Source organism: Molothrus ater, chromosome 9, assembly GCF_012460135.2.
Source record: "Molothrus ater isolate BHLD 08-10-18 breed brown headed cowbird chromosome 9, BPBGC_Mater_1.1, whole genome shotgun sequence".
Lineage (NCBI taxonomy): Eukaryota > Metazoa > Chordata > Aves > Passeriformes > Icteridae > Molothrus > Molothrus ater.
This window is the reverse complement of record NC_050486.2, coordinates 25,528,365-25,552,554: the sequence shown is the minus strand read 5'-3', so window position 1 is coordinate 25,552,554 and position 24,190 is coordinate 25,528,365. Positions and strand designations below refer to the sequence as shown.

Here is a 24,190-nt window from a genome sequence, read left to right as displayed (position 1 = left end):
AGACCATTTTGTCAAGCAGATTAGCTGCCTCAGATGTAGGACATTATAAGCAACTGAGAAACTTGTACCTCTGTAGGTCTTCTTTTCCTTGGTTTCTTATTTTCTGATTCGAACAGGAGCTGACAACACTCAACATCATAAAATAGGGGAAGCTTTAAGGGAGTATGACAGCAAGCACTGTCTCCAGACTTGAACTAAACAAATTTCTTTTGATATTTAATGGTTTTCTCCTAAGACAGCCCACACTCACTAATCTCTTTTCCCCCATTAGTCTCACTCCTGCCTCTGGGTGGGAATGAGAGGCACTGTGGAAAATTCTACCACAACCATTAAACTCCATCCTGCCACTCCATCTTCTGATCACACCTTCAGAGACATTCACCCAACTGCCCCATGGGCAAACAACAGCAAGACAGAAACTTTACCAAAGCTCTGGAAGGCAGACATTTTATATATGTATTTATATATATATTCACAAGAGCATTGTTTTATCTTAAAACCTTTCTAAAACAGGAATATACTGCAGGTTTTGGCAGTAGAGATAAAATATTACGGGATCCAGCCTTATTTTGTTTTTCTCATCCAAATATACACATTGTTATAACAGAGAAATAATTGCATCCAGAATTATTACTGCTGCTTGATGACCAAAATGCCTCATACACTGCTCTGCACTTGAAACTACTGCAGATATTCATCTGCCCTGGCCAAGAACAGCTTCTTTTGGGTGGAGGAAAAGAAAAGAGGCATAAACATGGTTCACTTAAAATGCAGTGACAAAAATGGCATTTGAAGGCCTGTGTTCAAAACAGTCCCATATTGTTATTACAGATGGAAACAGTGAGGGAAGAGAAACAGAAGAAACAAAAGCCAGCTTTTGTGAGTTCCAGAGCAATCCCTTATGATCCTGGGTCTTGTATAAGATGATTTGGAAGCTTTGGAAAGGCATTCAGGGTCTCTCCCTGAATAAGGCACTGAAACACACTGTCTTCCATGAGCCTGGCCCAGTGCCACGACAGTTTCTGCATAATTCATTGCACGTTTTGCTAAGTGTTCTCTGGATATCTATATAGATGTATACACATAGACATATATGTATTTTTCCATATGTTTTCCTGCAAAACAGAAAAATAAAATAAGTTATATAATGGAATACAGAATTCAGAATAAGACAAACATAGTACCTGTTGACATATCACATGTGTCCCAAAGCTAAACCAGAGAGGCATTGATTTTGAATGTACCCTTAAGTCTGTAGATAGAAATTATTTCTTGTTTAACAAAGTTTTCATATACCTCAGCCAGTAGGGCTAATGTTTGACTTCCCAAGTACCTTCTGCCCTTTTCAAGCCCCATCATCTTTTAAGCTTATTAGCACTATTCCTAGCAATTCCTTGTGTCATTCTCAGTGACAAAATGTTGATTAGGGACAAAACTATTTTTTCGCCACTCTTAGGTCTCCAGAAGCAAAGAGCAATCCTGAACCTCATCATCTTTGAACATAAGATGCTTAGGAGATGCAGTAAATAGATAACTATTCTTATGAAAAGAAAGGATATTCTTCAAATATCTTTGTCCCTGTATCTTTTTTTCCTGCAGTTGAAAAGAGATTCAAGTAGAGATGCTATTCTTTCCATAAGAAATACACTAAGTATAGCATTATTTTTCTCCTCTAGTGGTCAGTGATTTAAATACTGCTTGAGACAGAATTTGTAACCTAATGACACATTTAACAAAGACCAATGGGTCTACTCTTACTTTAATTTGTCATCTGTTTTCACCTCATGTCTTCTGCATCAGCAAGCTCCACACTTTGTTCTTTGTTTTCCTTTTGAAGTAATTGCTCAAAGGTATCATGAAATACCTTTGCATCTTTTGTTATCATAATTAGTGAACAAGGACCTGCATCTTTAACTACTGTGTCTGCTATGCCTATAAACAAAAGCCAATAAGAACAGTCCATTAAGAAGATTGATTAAACAGATATATACTGTTTCATTTTACAAAATATTGTATTTTCCCTTTTTGATTTGTGATTCCCAGTCATGCTTTAGTGGAAGTCTTTAAGTTCAGGGTTCAGACACTCACTTGTTATGCTTCAATCATGTGTGTAAATTGGAATTATTTACACAGGAGTCTGAAAACTGGGGCCTTAATTTAACTCAACTACAGCTGTTACCTCCCACACGATGGGATTGTGTGAGTTCACATTTTATCTCAGTTCTTCTTCCTCTTCCTCTTCCTCATCTTCCATTTCCTCTTCTGAGTCGTCCTTATTCTTTGAACTGTTGCTGAATTCAAGGTTCCCTTCAATATCCAGTACCTGTAAGTGCTTCAGGTTTTGGAAGGTACTTTCTTTCAGTGCTCCAACTGCAATCTTATTAAACCTTAAACAAACAAAAAAGCACCCTTGTTAAAATAAATCCGTTTTTATATACAACACAGAAATTAGGGGACTAAGAAGAAACCATTCTGCAGCTACTCTATACTAACCCAAGTTACTCTAAGTTTACACTGACTCACAACAGCACTCTAGAAGTGCTGACTCCTCTGGATGAGGAAAGAAAAAAAATCATAATATTGGAATTCCTCCCCCACAAATTCTTTCTCTTGCTATTCTCCTTTCTCCTTCCCAGAGAGGAAAAGCATCTGCTTAACAGCCCATATTTTAAACTATAACTGATTTTTCAAAAAATTCTGTGTCATTCCTTGACAGTTTAATTCTTCACCCACTAAACACAAAACAAAGTAACCCTTTAAACACAAAGCAGTCATTTTTCAGCTGTTATTTGCAGTTCCAGGAATACAAATAAACTAATCTGCAGTTTATGAACCTGTCACATATACTGCTCTGTTACTTTTGAACATGCCTAGAATTGTATTCTGTGTAATATTCCAAATGTATATTATTGTTTCACAACACTGCAGTGATTAATGGCCTCCCATTAAAAATACGACTGAGCTTGGGTGGAGTTGCCTCCTGAATATGTTAGCAAAACTGTTTTGCAAATTCCTTTTTTCTTTATATAGAAATATAGAATGTGGCATGTGGTTTCTGGTTCACATCCAAGCATTCACTAAAATCTCATAAATGTGAGCAGCTGAATAGACAGACTGCTCTAATTTACACCAGACTTTGTAATTTTATTTGCTTGGTATGGAATCATTCATCCATAAAGGTATGCTCCAGAACTATTCAGAACTACAGGGCAGTTTAGCTGCATATAGTCAAAATAAGACCATATTTAGTCTTCTGCAGCCTAGACTTTCTGAACACAGCCATTGGATCAGCTTAATCATATATTAAGGAATTCGTAAATTACTTCTAAATAATATTTTCAATAATATTCCACCAGATTAGAACTGAATATATTACAGGGACAGATTCCCTTAGTGTGCTATAAATCTCTGCTTCAGTCAGTTGTTACTGTAAGTTTACATTACGTGTAAAAAAAGGTCAGTATCTGTCATCTACAAAAACAAAGTCCTCATCCAACTGACAGAGTGGGAAAGAACCCAGCAAAGCCCCTAAACTGGGTTACGTAACTGTCACAGTTGTAACTTGTCACTTGTTTCTGACAAAGCTACCCAGGGAATGCACACAACTCCAAGATTACTCACACACACCTCACTGGAGGGGGATTTTGTCAAAATCCAGGGCCAACAGACACAGGCAAAGCTGCACTTCTACAAGGGGACAGTAAACTTTTGGCTCACAGCTGAATATTGGAATATGACATCGTGTTAAACATTAATTGCCCAGAATTACTGGCATGCCCAATCCATTCTAATAAGCATAGAAAAGACAAGCTCTCTAAAAAGAGTTTATTATGTGTATCCATGTTGTTTCTGAGCAGATAAATATAGTTTTGTCACATATTAGTATAAACCAAATATGCTTGTTCAGAAAACAAGGATTTTAAATACTTTCTAAAAAGTAAGCAATTATAAAGTAGATGAAGAAGGAAAAAATCTTGTGTGTTGAAGTGGAAGCTTGACCTTACCTGAGGTAAATCCCCTTTATTTTGGGTGTAGATTCAAAAGCATTCTCTGAAACCGTTGTGATCTTGTTGTTCTGGAGATACAGATATTCCAGAGATTCTGGCAGGCCTAATGGAATAGATGTCAGCTGGTTGCCAGCCATGTCTAGTGACTGTAAGGAAGAGACAACAAGGGGTCAAATAACTGAATTTAAATATTAGAAACACACCAGAAAGAGATTTAATTTTGAAGTTATATTTATTATAGAATAAACTCATTTAATCTACCTCTAATTTGCAGCAAGGTAAGTGTGGCCAAGACAATTCTAGTCTCTTACACTCCTATTGAGCATCCTGATTTCACATGATATGTCATGCTGGTTTGTTTCAGAGTTCCAACATTTCTTTATCTGTGTCCCCAGGCATTAGCCCATGTCTGTTTAAGTAAATTAAAAACAGGCTGGGTTTCAGATATGCAGGAGAATTCCTTGGCATCTGCTACTGCAAACACTTTGCTGGCTGAGGATGGTGATAGGTACAGTTACACATAAAACCATCTGGAAATATTCTAACATGGAGAATGTATGAAGACAGCAGGACTAAAGGTCATGGTTGTTTCTCAGATTAATTTTTTGTGAGAGAATGGATCAATAGAAATGTTTTGTTATCCTGTATTGTAGTATTTTCATAGCACCAACCTGACACTATTTACCCACTACTCAAAGCCACACTTCTGCAAACAATTGTCCTCATTCCAGTGTTTTTATTCCTCACATAATGCCAGTCTGGAAAACAATTATCATAGAACCATTGAATTGTTTAGGTTGGAAAAAAGCTTTAAGATCATTGACTCCAACTGTTAACCCAGTACTGCCAAGTCCATTATGTAAATGTCTTGCTTTGCAGTTGCAGATTTCCATGGAAACAGTGTGGACTGAAGTATTTACTAAGTATATGCATGATCAGGATCTTTATGGATGGTTATTTGCCAAATTCACTCCAGTGCAACAACTCAGAAACCAACTGCACAGTTAAGCACTTAATGATAAAAAAGATTCAGCTGGAAACAACCAACAAGAATTAATGCTGTTCCAAAGAAAAGCAACAGCCATAAATGCCCCATTAGTCCAGCAGAACTTTAAGTCTGTGCTATTATCTGAACCCTGTTTAGTGAGAGTGGGGTTTGCTGTGGGGATGGCCAATGGTTGAGTCAGCAACACCTCTGGCTTTACATCGACTGCAAGGAAGGGAGAGTAGAACAAAAGTTCCACATAATTGTCAATCTGGACCTTTGAGAAGGAAAGCTCATCATTCCAACCAGCAATCCAGCTACCCAGCAGGGATCATCACCCATTTTTGTTTGAAAATAAAACAACCTACATTTTATTAAGGTACTGCAGAAAAGCAATCCCAGCCATCTGTAATTTTCAATGGCATCTTCCTTCTAGGCTGCTTTGCATATTAAATATATTTGCTCACACATGTATCAGTGTGGCACCAAACAAATGTAAAAGGTATTATTAAAGCCAGGGACCAAATCTGCAGCTGATGCAAACAGCTCTGCAGACACTGTTGCTGCATTGCTGATTGACATTAACTGAGAAACAAGCTATTGGTTATTCCCAGACACAACAGAAAGGGAAACGTTCCTATAGATTAACGTCAGGATTGTCTGAAAACACACTGGGGGCCAGTGTGACATATGCTGCATGTCCTTATCCCTGATCTGCTCTGAGATGTGCACACTTTGCTGTGCAGTGACCTGACCATATCCCCCCTCCGTGGCTGCTGTATGACACGGGCAATACCTTTCACTGCAGGAAAGGGGCCCTTGCCGAAAAGGAAATGCAGACAAATCCTTCAGCCGGCGTAACAATTCTGAAAGGTCATTTTGCTCAGCACAAATGTGACTGTTCCTGCCTGCCTTATGGTTTGTGTTTAACTTTCTCCAACAATTAAGCAAATGAGAAGACTGCTGATTGAATCCAGACTCCGAGCTGCTCCCCAGGTGCCTTAGCCAGCTGAGCTGCTAAATCCTACAGCTTGGCTTGTCTGACTATAAGCTGATGTGGGGGCTTTGAGAATTAAGAGTGTTTTTGTTTATGCATTCCTTCCTCCTGCTGTCTCTATTCAGAGCTGATTTTAAATCTTTTGGGAGACAAGCTATTTGAAAGGCCTAATGTCAGTTTTAATTACAACATTCACCAATGTTTTTCTGAAAAATATAGGACACTGTCAGGATTCAGACACAAAGCTGGACTGGCCAGCAGTGGAAGGTACCCACCTCTGGAACAATAGCACATTTCTACTCTAGAAACAGAGTGTGTAGCACTTACAATGCAACCCCAAAACACGAGGACCAAGCACATTTGGTATTGGTGCTACAAAATTTGATTTAGGCAGACAGATGAGGATATCAGCATCACTAAAACAATTAGAGAAGGTGGTGTTTCTACCTGAAGACTGCTGAGTTCTCTCCATGCTCTTGAATAAATTGAATTTACTTTCAGTTTATTGTTGCTCAAATACAGTTCCCTCAGTTTTGTCATCCCAGACAAAGTCCCTTTTGGGATGATGCTTATCTCGTTCTCCTTCAGCTTTAGAACCTGCAAGTTCTTTGGGAAGCCAAAAGGCACTGTGTGGAGATTGTTTCCAGAAAGATCCAGGGACTTCAGTTGCCGCAGTTTACGGAAGGCCTCCCGATGGATCTGGGGACTTGTGAGCTTGTTGTAGCTCAGGTTCAGCTCTTCAAGGAAGTAAGTGGTAGCAAAGTCATTCCTGTTGATCTCTGAGATCTGGTTATGAAGGATCATCAGTGTCTTCACTCGCCGGGGCAGCCCGCTGGGGATCCTTTCCAGCATGTTGTTGTACAGGTGGACAGTGTGCAGCTTCTTTAAGCCGTGGAAGGCTGAGGGGTGAATACCTCGGGCTTTTAATTTGTTATTGTGGAGCAGAAGGTACTCCAGGTTCTTAATTTGGGTCAAGACATCTCTGTCAATCACCTTAATTGCATTCTTCTCCAGGTGGAGGAGGACGATGTTTCGAGGTAAACCACTTGGGATTTGGGAGAGGTTATTGCTGGACAAATCCAGATATTCAAGACTAGACAATTTCCTTGGGAAAGCAGGAAAGAAAACATTTTGATTCTGCAAGGTGAAACAATAACCAACTTGCTCAAAGATTTGCTTTAGAGCCTTTTTACCCAGGACAGCTCCCGCTACTGACTGCCCTTTTCTGACTTGTGATTTGAGTGATGCGGACACCAAAACAGGGAGCTCCCATATTGCCATAAGGAATTGGGACTTGGCACTGCCACTGCTCCTCAGCCACACCAACAAGAGAACATGCCAGAGTCCACTGACACCCAAACTGCCATGGAGCTGAGGCCTGAGATAAGTTTTGCAGTCCCAGACAGCAATGTATGAGCAATTTTGGTGAACAAATACCACAAGGAAGATGCTATGGGACCTCCACCAGAACACAGAGTTTAGCTCTCAGTTTCACAGAAACAAAGCCTGAGCATGAGTAATTTCTGTCTCTCTCAAAGTATTTGCTGAAAGTGAAAGGCAGGTCTGCTTTCTAGATGATGAAATGTTACTTTTATGAAAAGCAGAAATGCTAACTTAGTGTCCTAGGCTAAGGTAGTGAACTTCTCATGACCCTCCAGTATTATGGAAGTGAGTCAGGGCTAGAGCTGCTTTGTGTAAGCTACTGAATCTGGATTCCACGGTCTCAGTTGAAGCTAAATTAAATCCTCAGACCAGCCACTTATACCAACTGGATATGGATCAATGGTTGTTCCACAGCCAGGACTGAGGAACCCTGTATTCCCTTGTATTTCAAGTCAGTTTCTCAGCTCAAATTAGAGTTTTAATCTACTTGACACAACATAACCCATTGCAGATGACCAGAGTTTTCAGGAAACAGGAAGACTAATGTGTTACAGACATTACTTACTGGTTACTACACTGCTGTTCCAGCTATCCAAGCATGCTCTGAATAAACAAATATAATCCTTAGGTAAAATGCTTCACTGCTGCCATTTGTAAGGTTTCCCCAGGATGGGAATACCTTAACAGAAATTACATGTCGAACATGACCTGGAGGTGGACTCAACACAGATATAGTAAACTACTAAGAGAGGTTTCTGGGCATGGAAAATGGAAAAGGAAAGCACATTTTGTTATATTTTTGTGTCTGGAGATCAGGAGGGTTTACAGAACTAAATTATGGGCAGGACCGATTGCGTGGTCTGGATTTTCAGGTAGAACAAAGACAGCATTCGGTGCAAGCAGAGAAAAAAAAATGTTAAATTTCTGAAGTGCTAAGTCCCAGGCTAAATCTAGGACAGCCAAATGCTATTTCTGTTGCACCAGTTGGTAGCAAAGCTTTTGCAGCCATCTGGCTCTTGGGCAGCACCACTGCAGCCCTGCCTGCTCCAGCAACCACCTGCACTGGGATACACCTGGGCATGGGGAATTCACAGCTCTGTGTGTGGGGCTGCCTTCAAGCCACCTTCACAGAAACACACAAGTGCCTCCAGTGAAGATGAAGGTCTGGCTTTAATGCCCAGTGAAGTGCCCTAGAAACTGGAAAGTCCCAGGTAACCTCACTTTTGACTGTTTTGGCAGAGCAGAGAGTAGCTTTCGGTGTTGTTCTAGGTGGCTGTTCCTAGAAGGGATTTAGTACCTGGTGTGACTGGGTCTGTGGCAGGCAGGGAATGGTGCAGTCTAATGTTCAGTGTTCTGTCTTTTATATAAAACAATTCTGCAACCACTCACCCAGACCTTTGCTCTTGAATGGCAGCATCTGCATCTAAGCAGTGAAATGCATAACATATCCAGCTTTGAATAACTTTACTTTCTACTGTGTCCTTTGTTCAGTAGATGCACGACTGTCCCAGAGGGGGCAGACAGACACAGAGGTACACAGTGCACTCTCAGTCTCACCAGAAAGTTTCGTTGTCCATTCCCTCATTGGACAAGTAGTTATTCTGCAAATACAGCTCCCGCAGCCCGGCAAGCTCGCTGAAGGCTCCTTTGGGAATCTTCTCCAGCTTGTTGCTCTAGAGTCACCAGAAGCACAAAGCACAGGATTTGGCATGAATCAACACAACATTTGGGTTCTGTTCAACTAGCAGGGGCAATTAAACTTCAGAAGGGCTAGACATGAAATACTTAAGGAGCTTTATAATGGACCAGATTCATTTGTCAACTTAAATAAAGTAGAAACCAACACAGACAAATTTGGTTGTCTCAATAAATAGTAAAAGAAAAAATCACATCTTAAGTATACCTGTCAGAAATTTTTGGTCCACTTTTGGCTGCCTCTCATTTCCCATTGTCCTGTTTTCTCCCAGTCAAAATATCAAGGTAAATGTTACTACTGACAGATGGTGCACTTGCAAATAAAACACTCCTTTCTCTGCTCATCTCCTCTGTCCTTAACACAACTGGGGAGAGCAGGGAGGAGACAAGTTCAAAGAGTAATCCTCACAGTGTGAGACCCCATTGGGAAATAATGATTATCTGTAAGTGTTGAAAAAATTCAGGGGACAAATACTTTGGAGAGAAATTCCAGCAATTTAAAGTAAAGTTGCGTTTACTTTTCTTCAAGCTGGAGGAGCCTGTTCTCTCGAAGACTTTAGCAGGAATTCTGGTGAAACCTTCAAGGGAAAAGAGAACTGGGAGGCAGCACAGAGCTGCCTCAGCCCAGGGCTGATAACAGACTCCAGTCTCTGCACGTCCAAAGAGCTGTCAACACTCAGAGCAGGCAGACCCAGGACTCCCCACCACTGTGGCTCTCCCATTGCTGAGGCTCAGATCTCCAGCTCAGACATGATGAAGTGTTTTTATCAGAATCAGATGACATGCAATCAAAAATGCTGGAGAGTAGTTAACAGCACAGCTCTGCTATTGCACTATGGCTAGAGGAGTTGCAGTAATAAAGAATGCCTAATCCAAACTGCATTGCCAGCTCAGTAGCAAGCAGCAGCCACTGGTGCTGGGAAAGCAGAGGTCTGTGTGAAATGAGTCAGTGAGCAAAGCCAGTACAGAGTGGGTAAGCAGCTGTCAGGACGAGTGGCATTAGTGGCAAACTTACCTGGGAGGTCATGGAGACATGGCCTGTTCTAATATGTATTAATATTGTTTTATGCAGGGAGGAGACCAACAATGCAACCACACAGGGATTTACAGTCCAATTTCTGTGTTTGATTCTGCAAACACAGAAAGGCATTTCTGCCTCCTGTGAGCGTTCTGGTGATTTGCAAAAACACGCTATTGCTCATGGACAAAAAAGGAAGGAGATGGGGACAGCTACTGATGAGAATACAACAGGCAAGCCTTAAAGTGGGCCTGGGGATGTTTCCAGGGCCACTGGGATGTCTTGGCCCTGTGGTGTGAAACCCACACAAACACAGTCCTTTGTCACAATCCTAAAGGATTACAAAACGTTGTTGCCATTACCTGTAAGTGTAATTTATATAGTGCTGGAGGGAGATTCTTTGGAACATACTTCAAGAAATTGCTGGACATGATGAGTATCTCCACATTATTAGAGCCATTGAACATATTATCAGGTAACCCAGCATCTGAAAGTTTGTTGTTATGAAGATACACAGATCTGTTGGAAGGAAGCAAAAGATGAAGTTCAACAGATAGGGAGATCTGGAGTTTTTGTTTACTGAGAGAAAGCTTAGTTTAAAACTTAATTTCAATATTTTCTTCTTTTCTTGAGATAATTAGATTTGTTTTTAAAATGTACTTTTTAATTTAGCAAGGGATACAGATGCAAAACCAAATGGTCAGCCCCAACATTCTCTGAAAGTTATGTCTATTCAAAATCCAAACCTGCACATGAATACAAATTTCACAAGTGGCCTTAACTTCTTTACAAGAAACTGAGTGCAAGCCTGGGACTTTGCAGTACTTAGAAACACAGAATGCCAGTGTGGGGGCCTCACTCAGAGGGTTAGAATTCATCTCTTTTTAACAGATACAGCCCTACCTTTAACTTCTATTTGGAATTGAGTCTGGACTGCTTGGGCTTACAAAATCAGCCTGGAGGTCTCATAAGAAAGGACCATCTCAACCCTCCATTCTTTCTGCCCCCGTGAAGGCTGGAAACACCCCAGGAAACAGTTTCGCTCCTACTCCTAGAACTCAGAATAGGATACTGACAGAAAGACATTGACTCAGTCTGGCAGACTTTTCTCTTTTCTATGCTTTGGTTTCTAATGAGCCATTGGGATCCAGAGACAGAGTTTCTTACTTTTCCTTTGCCCTTCTTCCTTTCAACCTTTAATACTCACCAAATAGTTTCTCCAAACAGATTTCAGAAACTGATTCATCCTTACACAGGTTTCAATTCTGTACAAAGCACTGTACCTCTATGAAGTTATTCCTCCTTTTCACTGGCTTAACTGCTAAATTAATTCATTTTACTTCTTTTTAACAGAAGAAATTATAGGCTTTTAGTGACTTTGATTACCTCTTCCTTTCCTGTGGTTACCCCCAGATGCAGCAGGCAGCTAAATTTGTAGAGAGAGGTTAAAACTGCAAAAGTGTCAAGTGAGCTTTTTGAACTTGTTCTTGGATTCTCTACCAGTAGCAGAGAACTTGGCAACATCCTTCTGGAAGGAAGGAAAGGCTCAGTATGGAAATACAATTGTGTGATCACACACTCCAGGGAGTTCAGAGCTACACTGGAAGTATTGTTTACCCTGCATGGTCAGCTGTACTTTTAACTCACAAATATTTGCCTTTCTGAAAAACTTACTCTCCAAATAATCAGTCTGAAATCATGAACTCTGCTGGGGGCAAAAAAACAACTGAAACAACTGTGTTGGGATTTTATATGAGTAACCTTGGAAATCAATTAGCTCTTGTTCTGATTAAAATTTGTGTTGATATAGAAAAGTGTGAAAATCACTTCAGAAGAGTCAGTAATTTTAATATGGAATCAAAAGACGGCAGCATCTCAACCTGAGATTAAGGAGGAAAACATGGATAAATCCAGCTTCTTTCATCATGAGATATCACCAGAAATCTGTGAGTGACTCAGCCCTTTCAGCTTCCAAGAGCCCGAGAGACTAAAGGCCCAGGAAGTGCAGAGCAGCTCCAGCTGTCAATGAATTCAGTGGGAATGGAAAGTTCTTCAATTCATCACAAGACTGGGCTGTAGGGGCTCAGCTGGGTCAGCTGTAATTAACTGCTTCAAACCTGGCTGCACAAATTGCTCCCAACAGTCTGGGAGTCTTTGCAGGATCTGCCTGGTGCAGTGTGTGGATGCTGCAGATTACTCAAAACCCCTTCAGCAAAGCCCACAGCTCACAGGAGATGGCCTGGGTGCCTCTGGGTTTGACATGGATGTGCTGCTATCAGTTCAGATGAGAAAATCACAGCCTGAACCTAGCAGAGACCTTGGCAGCAGATCTGGAGTATGAACCCCTTCTGAATGTGCTGAGGTGCTTACCTTGAATAGAACTGAGTTATACTGCACTCAGTACTGCCCTCTCCACCTGATTTTACTTTTAAAAATGAACAGACTGTAATAAAACTAGAGATTTTTAGACAGCTAATCTCCATTTTGAGAAACTTAATTGTTCTTTTCAACTCAAATACACAAATAAAATGGGGACAACTTCATTTGATATTTGCAGAAGTGTCTGGCAGCTAGCAAAAGCCCTTGGAATGTGTTTGTTTAATTTTTCATGCTGAGAATAACAAACAGCTTCTTTCCAAAAACACAAGTAGGCAATAATATAGTTTAGCCAGATATTTTCTTATCACCCACCAACTGCATCCAAGCAGTGGCAGAACACCAGTATTGTTTTACTTCCCAGTCCCTTACCTCAAGTTTGGTTTCTGTCCAAATGTGAGCCCATATATCTTAGTGAGATAATTGGCTGCAAAATCTGCACTGATCAAGGTATTTGGTAGGAATTTTGGAGCCACTGTTAGCTGTAAAAGAAATATACAGGGGAGTTCCAATGAAATGTAGCAACTGTTTTAACCAAGTATTAGAGCAGCAGCAAAACACTTTCAAATTTATCTTTCCTAAACAGGCAAAGATAAATTAAACTGAATGTAGATTTCATGAACAAAAACAAATTGTCCTCACTCACTAATCTCTCCAGGAAGGAGACAGACTTTTGCTCTAAGATATGAAAATGTTTGTTTTGGTTGGAAGGGTCCTGTCTCTTTTTGGTGGAAGAAATCAAGAAATTGTTATTCAGAGAGCAAACACTTTGCTTATTATTCTTCCTAATTCCTCAGTCTGCTGTGCCAAAAGAACTCCAGCCCCCCTCACAGTGACCTAGTGCTCATTCTCCTACCAAAGCGTGTTGTGGAGGGGAGGTGTCACTTCACACCTCTGCTCCACTGCAGCCATTTATGCTGATCTCTGCAGGGGGGATTCCCAAAGAACCAGGACACTTCTGAGCCAAATGATGGAATATTGAATGGCACTTCAAAGCAAAGGGCACAGCAATACCTTGTTCAATAAACAAGTGATGCATCAGGAAGTACAGAAAGGCCCTGTCCTCAAAACTTTATAGCTGACAACAGGTATAGGACTGAATGTGTTGCTCTTGTTGCTGCTTTTATCAGTTATTTTAAAAGCTAACCCTAGAAACACTTGCATCTGAACAAATTGGTGGGGTAAAAAGCAATGATCAAAAAAAGCTCAGTTTTAGAGAGCATCCAGGTAATACAATAGCCAGGTTCACTGAGTGGCTGTTAATAACAAAGTCATTCACCCACAAACTAAGAATACAGTTTACAATCCAGGCTGGATGGAGGGCAGTCTTCTGGCAAGCACACACCCAGAAGCTTTATGTATCAAGATAAAGCCCTTGGGAAACAATTTTTTACCACAATGCTGTGAGACAATGGACTGCAGTCAGCAGGTGCAGCCACCCTGGTTACAGGTGTTCACTGCAGTACTAATGAGACCACTCTGTTTTATGTGCCCTCCAAAGGCAGATACTGAATTCTTTGAGAGCAGGATGGGAGACTGGGGCAATGGAAGGGATTTTCCTTCTAGCCTGAAGTTCATGGAATCTGTGATCTTCCTCACAGTTCTGTTGTGTGAAACAGAACCTTGTCCTTTTAGCCTACAAAGCACAGCAAGACTCACATAATGATAAACCATATTTTTCAAACTTTTATTACCATAAAACTGCAGTGGGTTATGAATAATAGTGTAAAACCAAAAATATCTAAGATATGAACACTGTGTGAAAGAAGAAACACTTTATTGGAGAACTGCCTAACCCAAGCCTTAAACTATGTATTTATCTAAAGGCTGCCTACGCCCCTCTCTACTGGTATGTCGAGAGTGCATTGATGAACTCCATCCATGAACTTCCAATTTACTGGACTCATAAAACAGTCTTTTCAAAAAAGAATACATTATTTACTGGTTTTCATTTTCAGCTGTTCCAAAACTTCCATCTTTAGCTTGCCTTAAACATTTGTGTGTCACAAACACACAAAAAGATCTTTCCCACAAATCACACTCCTATCAGCATTTCCAGATGGTTTGTGAGCACTGGAATGAGCCATTCTGCATATTCCTGCAGTTGCTCTTGGCTTTGGTGGTAATCTCTCACCTCCTGATCTGGGAGATATGATTGCTGGGTGCTGGATAAAAGCACTCATCTCTGACTGAGAAGGTCTGACAGTGCCTCAGAAAGAAATAAGTCTCTGCCATGATGTAACACTGACAATTCAGACACAGGAAACAAGACTTAATCATTTTCATACACAGTGGTACATTAAAGCTTTTCTCCAGTCAATTAGGTCATAACTTTTGTACAAAGCAAAGGGCATGGCTCAGACATGTGAAATGAGAGACATAAGAACCACAAGAAAGAGGAAAGAGAAAAAGATGTTTAATCCAAAAAGAGTTTTCACTTGCTCAGGATTTTGCTTTGGCATTTCAGCACTTGGTCATGAGACCGATTTTCACTGATTACCTTCTTGAAGGATTCATGCCAGATTGTTTTAAGTGTTAGCAAAAATAAAGTTGACTTGAATAGCTTTGTCTGATTTATTGCCTAACAAGAAGCAATCTGTCATTTCTCCTACTGCAATTTTCTTTCAACTTTCCTGCTGCACCTTCCTTTCCTTATGACAGAGTGTTTCTCCACTGTTAACTAATGAATTCAGAAGGTAAATACAAAAGTCATTACCAGATTTGAATTGCTCGGATTTTTCTTGCTTGGATGAAGCTTTGATAAAACCAGAAGTGCTGGATTGAGGTGAATCCCATATCACTTTGAGGATATGGGGAAATGTAAACCTTCTGTCACCAAAATCACCTGCTTATAGTCAATCATGACAGCTCAGGATCTAGTCTATCATTTGGTGGAACAATTTCTCTCATTAACAAGGTTTACTGTGCACTCTGTTTGAGAGATACAAAACACAAGAGTGGGGTGAAAAATTAAAAAGGAAACTACCATCCTACTGCATCCACTCTTTACTTGAAGTACTTGTTACTCACAGGCCACAGAAGGCTTTTAGTCTCTTGCATTTCTTTTCTCTGACCAACTGTGCCAGTTTAATGAAAGATGATTTAGCTACATCTGATGGGATCACAATGTAAGATGAAGCAGCATTAAGATAATCCATAAAACAAGAAGCAAACTACCAGCAAATCCCTGCTCTCCTCCAGACACCACAGTAACTTGATCCCCAGTGTTTCCTGCTGCAGAGGAGATGCAGTCTGAAGCCAATCTGGTTTGTCCTGGCTTGTGATTTATAAAGAAATGTGTTATTTTTGTGGGTCCACAACTTCTCACTGTAACTACTTGTGACATTCGCTGATGTTTGCAATTTCTTTTGGGATTCTTTTCTCTCTGCAGCAAAGCCAGAAAAACCAAACACTTTGTTTTGTTACACAGGGAAAATCAGAGTGCTAGGTTCTGGAATATTAGTCACAGTCTGGCTTGTTCCTTTTTATGGAGTTATTAACTGCCAAGATTGTTACATGGAAATGGTGCTTGAAAGAGAGAAAAGAACACAATGTTACTGTACTAGGAATGGGTTCTATTCTCAATCACTCCATACAGAAATGTATGGAGTGATTCTGGATGTGTCTTGGCCTGACTGAAACCTGAATGTGGTCACATGTATTTAATCAGAACATCAAATGGTCCCAGATTTTAAGAGGATAATAAAATATATATACAGACATGCAGAGAGAGAGAGGGTGGGATGGAAAGGCAGGATTTCTGTAGACAAAGAAGCTCTGCCTGATGTTTTAACTTATATTTTTCTGTGGATCCTAATTTCTTCTGTAGCAAATACTTGTGGACAACCACTGGGATAAAAGAAGCCATAACAGGAACCACCCAGATGCAAGGGTATATGAGAAGCTATTTCATTTCCTAGCTTTGGCAGGAAAGATGTGCTTCTGTCAATACATCCAACCTGGGCCACAATAGGAAAGCAGCTGGAATCTTCTCCATTAAAAGAAGAAATTCAACTCCTATCACTGCAGCTAAAAGAATCAATTAATGACTGGCACAGTTTCACTGTGTGGGGGTATCCTCCCCATATCCAACCTAATAAGAATGGGTGTCAGGGAAAAAGGCATTTTTCACAGATCTTCATGGTTCAAACACAGGCAGTAGGATGTGTTTGTTCACAATTTTTTCAACCAGCCTCATCTGGTAAGGCAGAATTTCATATCATTACCCTCATAACAGGCAAGAACCAAATCTGCATGCAGCTGACCCAAAGCCTACTGAAGGCAGTGGTAATTTATGCATGCAGGGGCTTTCTGTACCTCCCTACACAAGGGAATCTTTTCACCAGGTGCAGAAATAAACAAATGTTCAAAATATACCTGCATGTGTAGCCTCTAAATTTCACATACTGTTTTGACCTTAGATGAACCTGCATTAGAATATCATTTTAGCACAGTTTTACTTATGTACTATATACATTTTAAAAGAATTGACAACTTGCTCATTAATTTCAGAACCCAATTAGAAAAGAGCTCTGAAAGGCTTCAGAGTCTCTTACCTTATTGTTTGCCAGGTACAGGTAATTCAGGTTCTCCAGATGCTCAAATGCTTCCTCTGGCAACCCTTAAAAACAGGAATAACTAATCAGTGACATCAGCACCCTACTGCTTTTCTGAGTGAAAATACCACAGGGTAGCTTTCCCTCTCAGTATCTTCCATGTGAGATTGAAACACTTTTTATAGCCACTGAAACAATCTGATTCAGATCTATTGGTGTCTCTTTTAATTGGGAAAAGCAAAAAACAAACCCACAAATCAAATCAAACAATACACACTTGTTAAGAGCAGTGGAGGACTATTTAAAATCCTGATCACACAAGGATTGTGGCCAAGGCCACTGGCAGGTGTCAGGTACAGAGCTGTGCAGACCTGCTCTTATGGCTGATTGTCAGTGCTTGCAGCAACCACAGTCTGAGAACCTTCTCCTGTAATTTGCATAAGATTCTGCAAATCTTTTTTCTTGCAAGGATATAATCTGAGGTTGCTTAGTGATCAGATCAACCTGATGAATGACTATATTGCTAAAATAACCTGCATGTCACAACCCTTCTCTTACTCTTCAGTAAGAGAAGGTATCCAAACAGTAACCAGCTCAGAGAGCTGGTGAAACCTGAATGTGGTCACATGTATTTAATCAGAACATCAAATGGTCCCAGATTTTAAGAGGATTCACAATTCAGGTATCCAAACAGTAACCAGCTCAGAGAGCTGCTCCAACTCAGGGCTTAGCCTCCCCCAGTAATGATTAATTTTCAACTGAGTCACTCCACATCCAGCTGATGACACAAGCACAACTGCTGTCACAATGGAAAGCCTGCAAGAAACACTTTCACCTGGCACTTGTCAAAGGCAAAGCTATTTTCCATGTCCAAACACGTTGGAAACTCAGGGCTGCACTGAAGCTTGTGAAAGAAAACATGAAGGCCCAAAGGTAAAGTGTCAAATGCTGGATATAATAAGCACAGCTTTCCCTGTGCTATGTAAGATTGCTGTGCCTTGGGGCCCATGTATCATATGCCCACATTCTCAATAAATTTTGTTCTCTGTCATTTCAGTAAAGATAAAAAGAGCATTCAGATCAAGTGGGTGACACATCAATTAATAATAATTACATCTTTTGTATCCCATATCCTCCTCTCTTACTGTTTACTCCAATTTCTCTGTTTCTTTTAGTTTCCTCACTAAACCCCTTGTGAAGTTTCTCTAATAAGCATGAGACTAAACAAGCAAAACCTGCCTACAAAAATCAAAATGGTTTGAGAAGGGTCGAAATGTCCTTATTTGCAATATACATATAAATTCATACCAAATTTGACAAGGACAAAACTGGACCAAACTGCCCAGCCCGACTAGACTGAACTAAACAAGGTCATTCAGGAGGAAATCATTCAGCATGTGGACGTTTCTGATTCTCAAGTGCATTGCATGGAAGTGCCTGTGGGAGCAGAGGGAGTTTCCTGGATGAGGAGATCTCACGCCACAGTACACGAGCTGCTGCCAGGTCTCCTCCACTGCTTCAGCAGGGCTGCATTCCTCCACACTGAGTATTGTGCTTCAGATGATAAAGTGTCTCCATGCTCTGTGAGATGGCCAGAGGAGTGAGGCTCACAGCAAACCAAGCAATCCATCACCCTGGCTTTCCTTATCAGCTGTCACTGGCCTCATTGCATAAGCTGCTGCTCTGGAGGCACAGGCTCTGTCTACCCCGTGGCTCACCTTTTGAAGTTAGCCTGTTGTTTTGCAAATTGAGAGTTTCCAGTCTATAAAGACGAGCAAGCTCTTCTGGAAAGATTTCTTCTATTTGGTTATTCTAAGAAAATGGAGAGTATTAATCATCAACAAAGTAATCCAAAAAGGATCCCAGTAAACCCAGACTGTGAACTTCAACAAAATCTGGAAGTGAACCCACCATGTCAAATCCCTGTCAAGACTTCTCTCATAATGAGCCAAATTCAGATCTCAAACCAAAAGCATCCAAACCCAGGAGCATTTGAAAGCCTGACTTCTGCTCATCCCCAGGAATATCCAGCTTATGCACCAGCAGCACACAGAGTGTGATTATGCCTGGAAAGGCCCACAGTCCATCTGCCACAGCCAAACCTTGTAGCTGCAGCAAAGCATTTGTTACAAGGTTGGCAGGGTGGATTTCCAAGCTTATGGCTTCTGTTATTCATGGGTTGTTTTAAAATCCACTGGTCACAGGCAGGGAGCAACAAACCAGGCTCACTTGCACTGGTTGTGCTGTCAGGGGTGACTGCCATCAGATTCTCATTAACATGCTGATTAACATTCCAGCCATTAATGAGTGGTTCTGGCTTCAGCATCCAGGGCATCAGTCGAGGCCCCACTGTCCTGGAAGCCAGGCCAGTGCACAGAAAGTGACAGCTGTGGCTCCAAAAAGCTTCTTTTGGTAGCAGAGGCAGGAGCCATGGCTAACACACGCCTGGGACAGATCTGCTGAGGAAGGTGCCAGCTTATATTACAGTTTTTCTAACTGAAAATCTCTAAACAAAATCTGCATTTCATCCATTGGACAGAATTGACAGATGGGAGCAATAGACCAAAAGCAGTTGGTGAAGGGCCAGGCATTGAAAACTTCAAGCACTGCCATTGCTCCAAGGAGGCACAGCCACAGGGCTGGCATGCTCTGGCCCTTCAGGTGTCAGAGCAGGGAAAGGACACCTGCCCAAATGCTGGTCACAGGAATCAAGTAACTAAGAGCAGAGCATAGAAACCTGCTGACAGTCTAGGACATCCTGATTCTTCTTCCTGAAGCTGGAATCTCACATCTTATATGACCTTTTCATGACAAGACATGAGGTGTCTGGAGCAGGACCACTTGCTGTAGGCGTGACATCAGCATGATGGGTGGCACTGGCCATGTCACACCTGCTCCTTGCTGAGTCCATGTGCTGCAGGGAGAGGGGGGGACAGGTGGGGGACATGGGCTGGCCCTGCCTCTGGACTGGCTCACTGTGTCTGAACTAACACACCGTGCTGCCCAAAGAATTCTCTGCCACTTAGCCATTAGTCTTCTTCAAAGACACCTCAAAATGGAAGGGCACCACCAGAAATTTGGGTTGGCCAAAGGAGAAACAAGAAATTGTTAGCTTGGAGAAAAATTCTTCTCCTGGAGCTGAGAGAGAATGTGGAGCTGTTTTTCCCTTCCCTGGATGTGAGGGGAGAGCATGCCGATAACCAGGAGCGGGGCCTGCTGCACCTGCTGCTCCCGCCGGAAGCCGAGAAGGGACTGAGGGAAGGAGTCGGGGTTCAGGGCCGGAATGAGGGCACGGTGGGGGACGATGGATCGCGCCCTTACCTGCAGGGAGAGGTGGTTGGTCAGCTCGGGCAGCAGCAGCGGGAATTCCTTGAGGTCGATGCCGCCGCAGTCCACGACGCCCTCCTGGGTGCAGCCGCAGTCGCGGGGGCAGGCGGGGCCGGGCCCGGGCCGCCGCCGCTCCGGGCCGCCCTCGGCGAAGTCGCTGTCGGCGGCGCAGCCCAGGGCCAGCAGCGCCGGCAGCCCCAGCAGCGCCAGCAGCGCCCGGCCGCCGGCGGGCATCGCCCCTGCGGGCCGGACAGCGGGTCAGCCCCGCGGGGCAGCGCCCGGCCCGGCCCCGCCGCCCGGCCCGGCCGAGCCGGCCCCGCCGCCGCCCTCCCGCTCTCCCGGGGCGCCCTCGCGGCCCCTCAAGGCACTTTGGGGACTGCGCTGCCCAACCAGTGGGTCCCGGTACAGCCGGCGGCCCGGCAGCATCCCCCGCACCGGCCCCGACTCCCCGAGATATTTATTGCTTTTTTCACATTGAGAAACGCCAGATGATCCCCCAGATGTAGGGAAGAGGTTATGCAATGTTAGTTCAATGTGGCTGTCTGTCGTACCGTTCCTCAGAGTTTTCCATAGGAAGAAACTCTTCTCGTTATTTAAACATAGAGGCTGGTCAGGAGTGATTCTCAGAGGGGCTGTTACACGTGCATTGAACAATAACAAAACCTTGCAGCTACTGAAAACAGAACGGGCTTCCTATGGATTTTGGACAGTGCTGATCTGAACCTAAAACACGTGGCTAATGTTCAGCTTTTATCTTTCTGGCAGCAGGTTAAAATAATCCAAACAGAAGTTGATTATCTACTGGAGCAGCCAGCTGGCCCTAACCCAGCCCCCTCGGTCCCACTTGCTGCCCTTCTCAGATTTCATACATAAAGGTTTGCAGTCAGAGCTGGTTATGGCTTGCCATTTATCCTCTCAGCTATTTTTTCACAGAAGGATTTGACAGCAATGAGAAAGACTTAGGCTGATCTTTTAGGTGAAAAGGCACAATGGATTCACGACCTTATCAAATAAATACTCTCTTCACCTCTGCTAACCCAGATTCCTTCTTTGCATCAGAAACAAGAACTCCACAGAACCAGACTGGCAGCTGTCAGAACTGTGTCTCCATTTACATCATTCACAAGTCTTTGCAGCTTTGCACCAGGAGCTCTCACAGAGAGCTTGGATGCTTGGGAAGCATTGGAGACATCCTGCTCTCAGTCACAGCCATTAAAGACTTAAGTAATTTTTTTAAACACTGACTTGTACTTGAAGAAATGGGAGCAAGAGGGGCTACAGGGCAGAGCATCCCAAAACATGGATGCTGGTTTTGCTTTAGTCCTGTCTTTGCTACAAACATGCTGGGTGGGTGATTTTAAGCATTTATCATTGTGTGCTTGATCTCTCTTTCCCCTATTCCACTACTTTACAGCTTCCATATCTGTAATAGCTGAATATAATGAAATTCATCTCTTTTATAGAACTTTCCTTGTGTGGCAGATATTAACACTGAGACCAAAACTGGCCATATGAGTATGCCAACAGTAGATTAGTAAAATCCTTAGTATTTGGTGACCTAATCTCAGAAAATATTTCAGAAATCTCAGAGAAAATAATCTCAGAAAGTATTTCAGATCTGTAAGAAAGTATTTTTCCTACATAAGAGCTCACCCTTACAGATACTTGCCAAAGAAACTATAGGCAGAAAACCTTGCATATACAGGTCTCAATCAGATCTGCTGTAACAGTATCAACACTGTTCCCATAGCACAGTTACACTGTGGTTTTTCTTGGGCTCTCTACCTTTGCAAAATGCTGCTTTTCTACATCTGTTGCTCAAAAGATGTTAGAAAATTAACATGAAATATTCTATCTATTGCACACTAAGACTTTGGGGCAATCTCACCCCCTCATCAATATGCAAGTGTCTGCTACAATGCCTTTGGAGGGACTGCTGCTCTAGCACAGGGAGACACTTTGGATAGAGGAACATCTGTATACATCTGGAGTGCAGGCAGTAAAACCAGGCATGATGGTGATTTTATTTTAGTTCAAAGAAAGGCTGAAGTAACTCACTCCACTTCAACTCATTCCCATGGGCCTGATTCAAAGCCTTGTTAAGAAAGCTTCTAAAGGAATAGCTCAAAACCCACCAGAAAGAGTCAGTCCCCTTCCCTTGCTGTAGGTGGGCTTTGGAGCAGGTCCTGCCACCCAAAGACTGAAGTGACACTGAAGCCAGCTCAGAGGTTTCTGTGGCTGCATCTTTCTGATACCTGCACTTCAGCGCCTCACAGCACAGGACTGCCACAAAGTCTCAAGAGGTAAACTGAAGTTTCAGGAGTTACTGAATGCCTCTCAGTGATTACAGTGCTCCCAATAAACAACAGAATCACTTTCAAAATATCTCATCTCTGTTACCTATCATTCCCCACACACATTCCCACAGGACACACACACACACAGAGGGAAAAACATTCACTGAAGGAGAAGATTCTCCTTCAAAATCAACAGGTTAACTGAATTTGTTACACTGAGTATCCTTGCTAAAAGCTGCAGCTGAAAGGGAGGCTGCTGCTGCAGAATGTCTGACAAGCCAGCTTTAAAAAAAAATAGAAAAACTCACCTTTGCTGTCAGAAATGAGATGAATGGAGAAGAACATTTCTCTTGCCCCCACAGGCTCTCTCAGCTCATGCCATGTCAGTAACATGCACTGAGCTCAGAGTGAGTCTCCCCTTTCCAAGCCAGATCCTTTCCAGATGTGAGAAGCAGAACTGGAGAGAGAAACAGGCAACCCTCTACCAGTGAGAGCTTCCTGCACTTCCCAGCGAAATCAGAGAGGAATTTTCCAAAGTCACCATATAGGAAAATGTGAGTAGGAAAGAGGAAGCAGCTATGGCCTGAATATAAAGACTTGGGAAATAAACAATCTCCCATTACTTTTGTCAGCACAGTTTGTAAGATCTGTGAGTGAAGCCAAGAGCCAGCATGCAGGAATTGGCAGAAGAGAGGCAGAGACAGTGTGTGTGCTTCTGCATTTCACTGCAGGACACTGGAGCTGCACCGTTACCACATCTTTGAGTTTAGCTGCATTCAACCCAAATCTGAATTCCAGGTGGGAATGTCCTCCCATTCTCTGGGGGTCTGGTTCAAATTAGCTAGGAACAGATAGATCAGCAGTTTTTCCTGCATTTTATCTCCTTCCCCTTTAACTCTCTCTCCTTTTCAACACATTAACTGATCTTTGGGGACCAGGGATCAATAGGCTGAAAATACAAATGTCTAACAGGCAAAGTCCCCAGTGTGCTGTGACACCCCATCCACTCAATCTCTTCTTTATCTTCTATGCCCTGCATTACAGCAGTAACATCAGAACTTTCCACCACTTACACACACACACACAGACACAGATACTCAGCCCAGAAGCCTCACATTTCTTATTTCCCCATTCTTGGTGAAAGAACAGGAAGATATATTTGCTAACTGTATGCTCAAAGTGCAGCAATACTCCCAAGAAAGCAACACAGCTTTTTTTCCCTGACAGCAGTTACTATATTAAATATAAAGCCACCTGTTTTGTGAGTGCCCTGCAGTGCTCCATACAGTACCTCCACAAAACCTGCAGAAGCTCTGTCCTCACCAACAACACGACCTTCTTGCTGAATTCCAAAGAAGGGACACTGATTCTTTCCTCTCCACTCCAGCTGAACTGAAGTCTAAAGCAATTAAGTTATTTCCTCCCTCTCTTCATCCAGGCTTATATCAACTGGAACTGATCCCCCTGTGTGCCACGTGGAAGTTTGAAAAGTTAGAGTGGGAAGTATGTTTTTACTGAAACCAAAATAAAAACAAAACAAAGCTGGCTG

At 42.3% G+C, this 24,190-nt stretch overlaps 1 protein-coding gene across 1 annotated transcript; it reads right to left on the bottom strand.

The window, feature by feature from the left end:
• Positions 1 to 431: 431 nt before the first annotated feature.
• On the bottom strand, positions 432 to 24,190 carry PODN (podocan). The gene is made up of 11 exons (XM_054515827.1): positions 23,933 to 24,190; positions 20,339 to 20,583; positions 18,736 to 18,829; positions 17,018 to 17,082; positions 12,834 to 12,943; positions 10,448 to 10,604; positions 8,930 to 9,045; positions 6,437 to 7,094; positions 4,005 to 4,153; positions 2,180 to 2,387; positions 432 to 1,115 (listed from the first exon to the last, which is right to left on the bottom strand). The coding sequence occupies exons 2-10, from the start codon at positions 20,576 to 20,578 to the stop codon at positions 2,213 to 2,215; spliced, it is 1,764 nt and encodes a 587-aa protein (XP_054371802.1). The 5' UTR covers positions 20,579 to 20,583; positions 23,933 to 24,190; the 3' UTR covers positions 432 to 1,115; positions 2,180 to 2,212.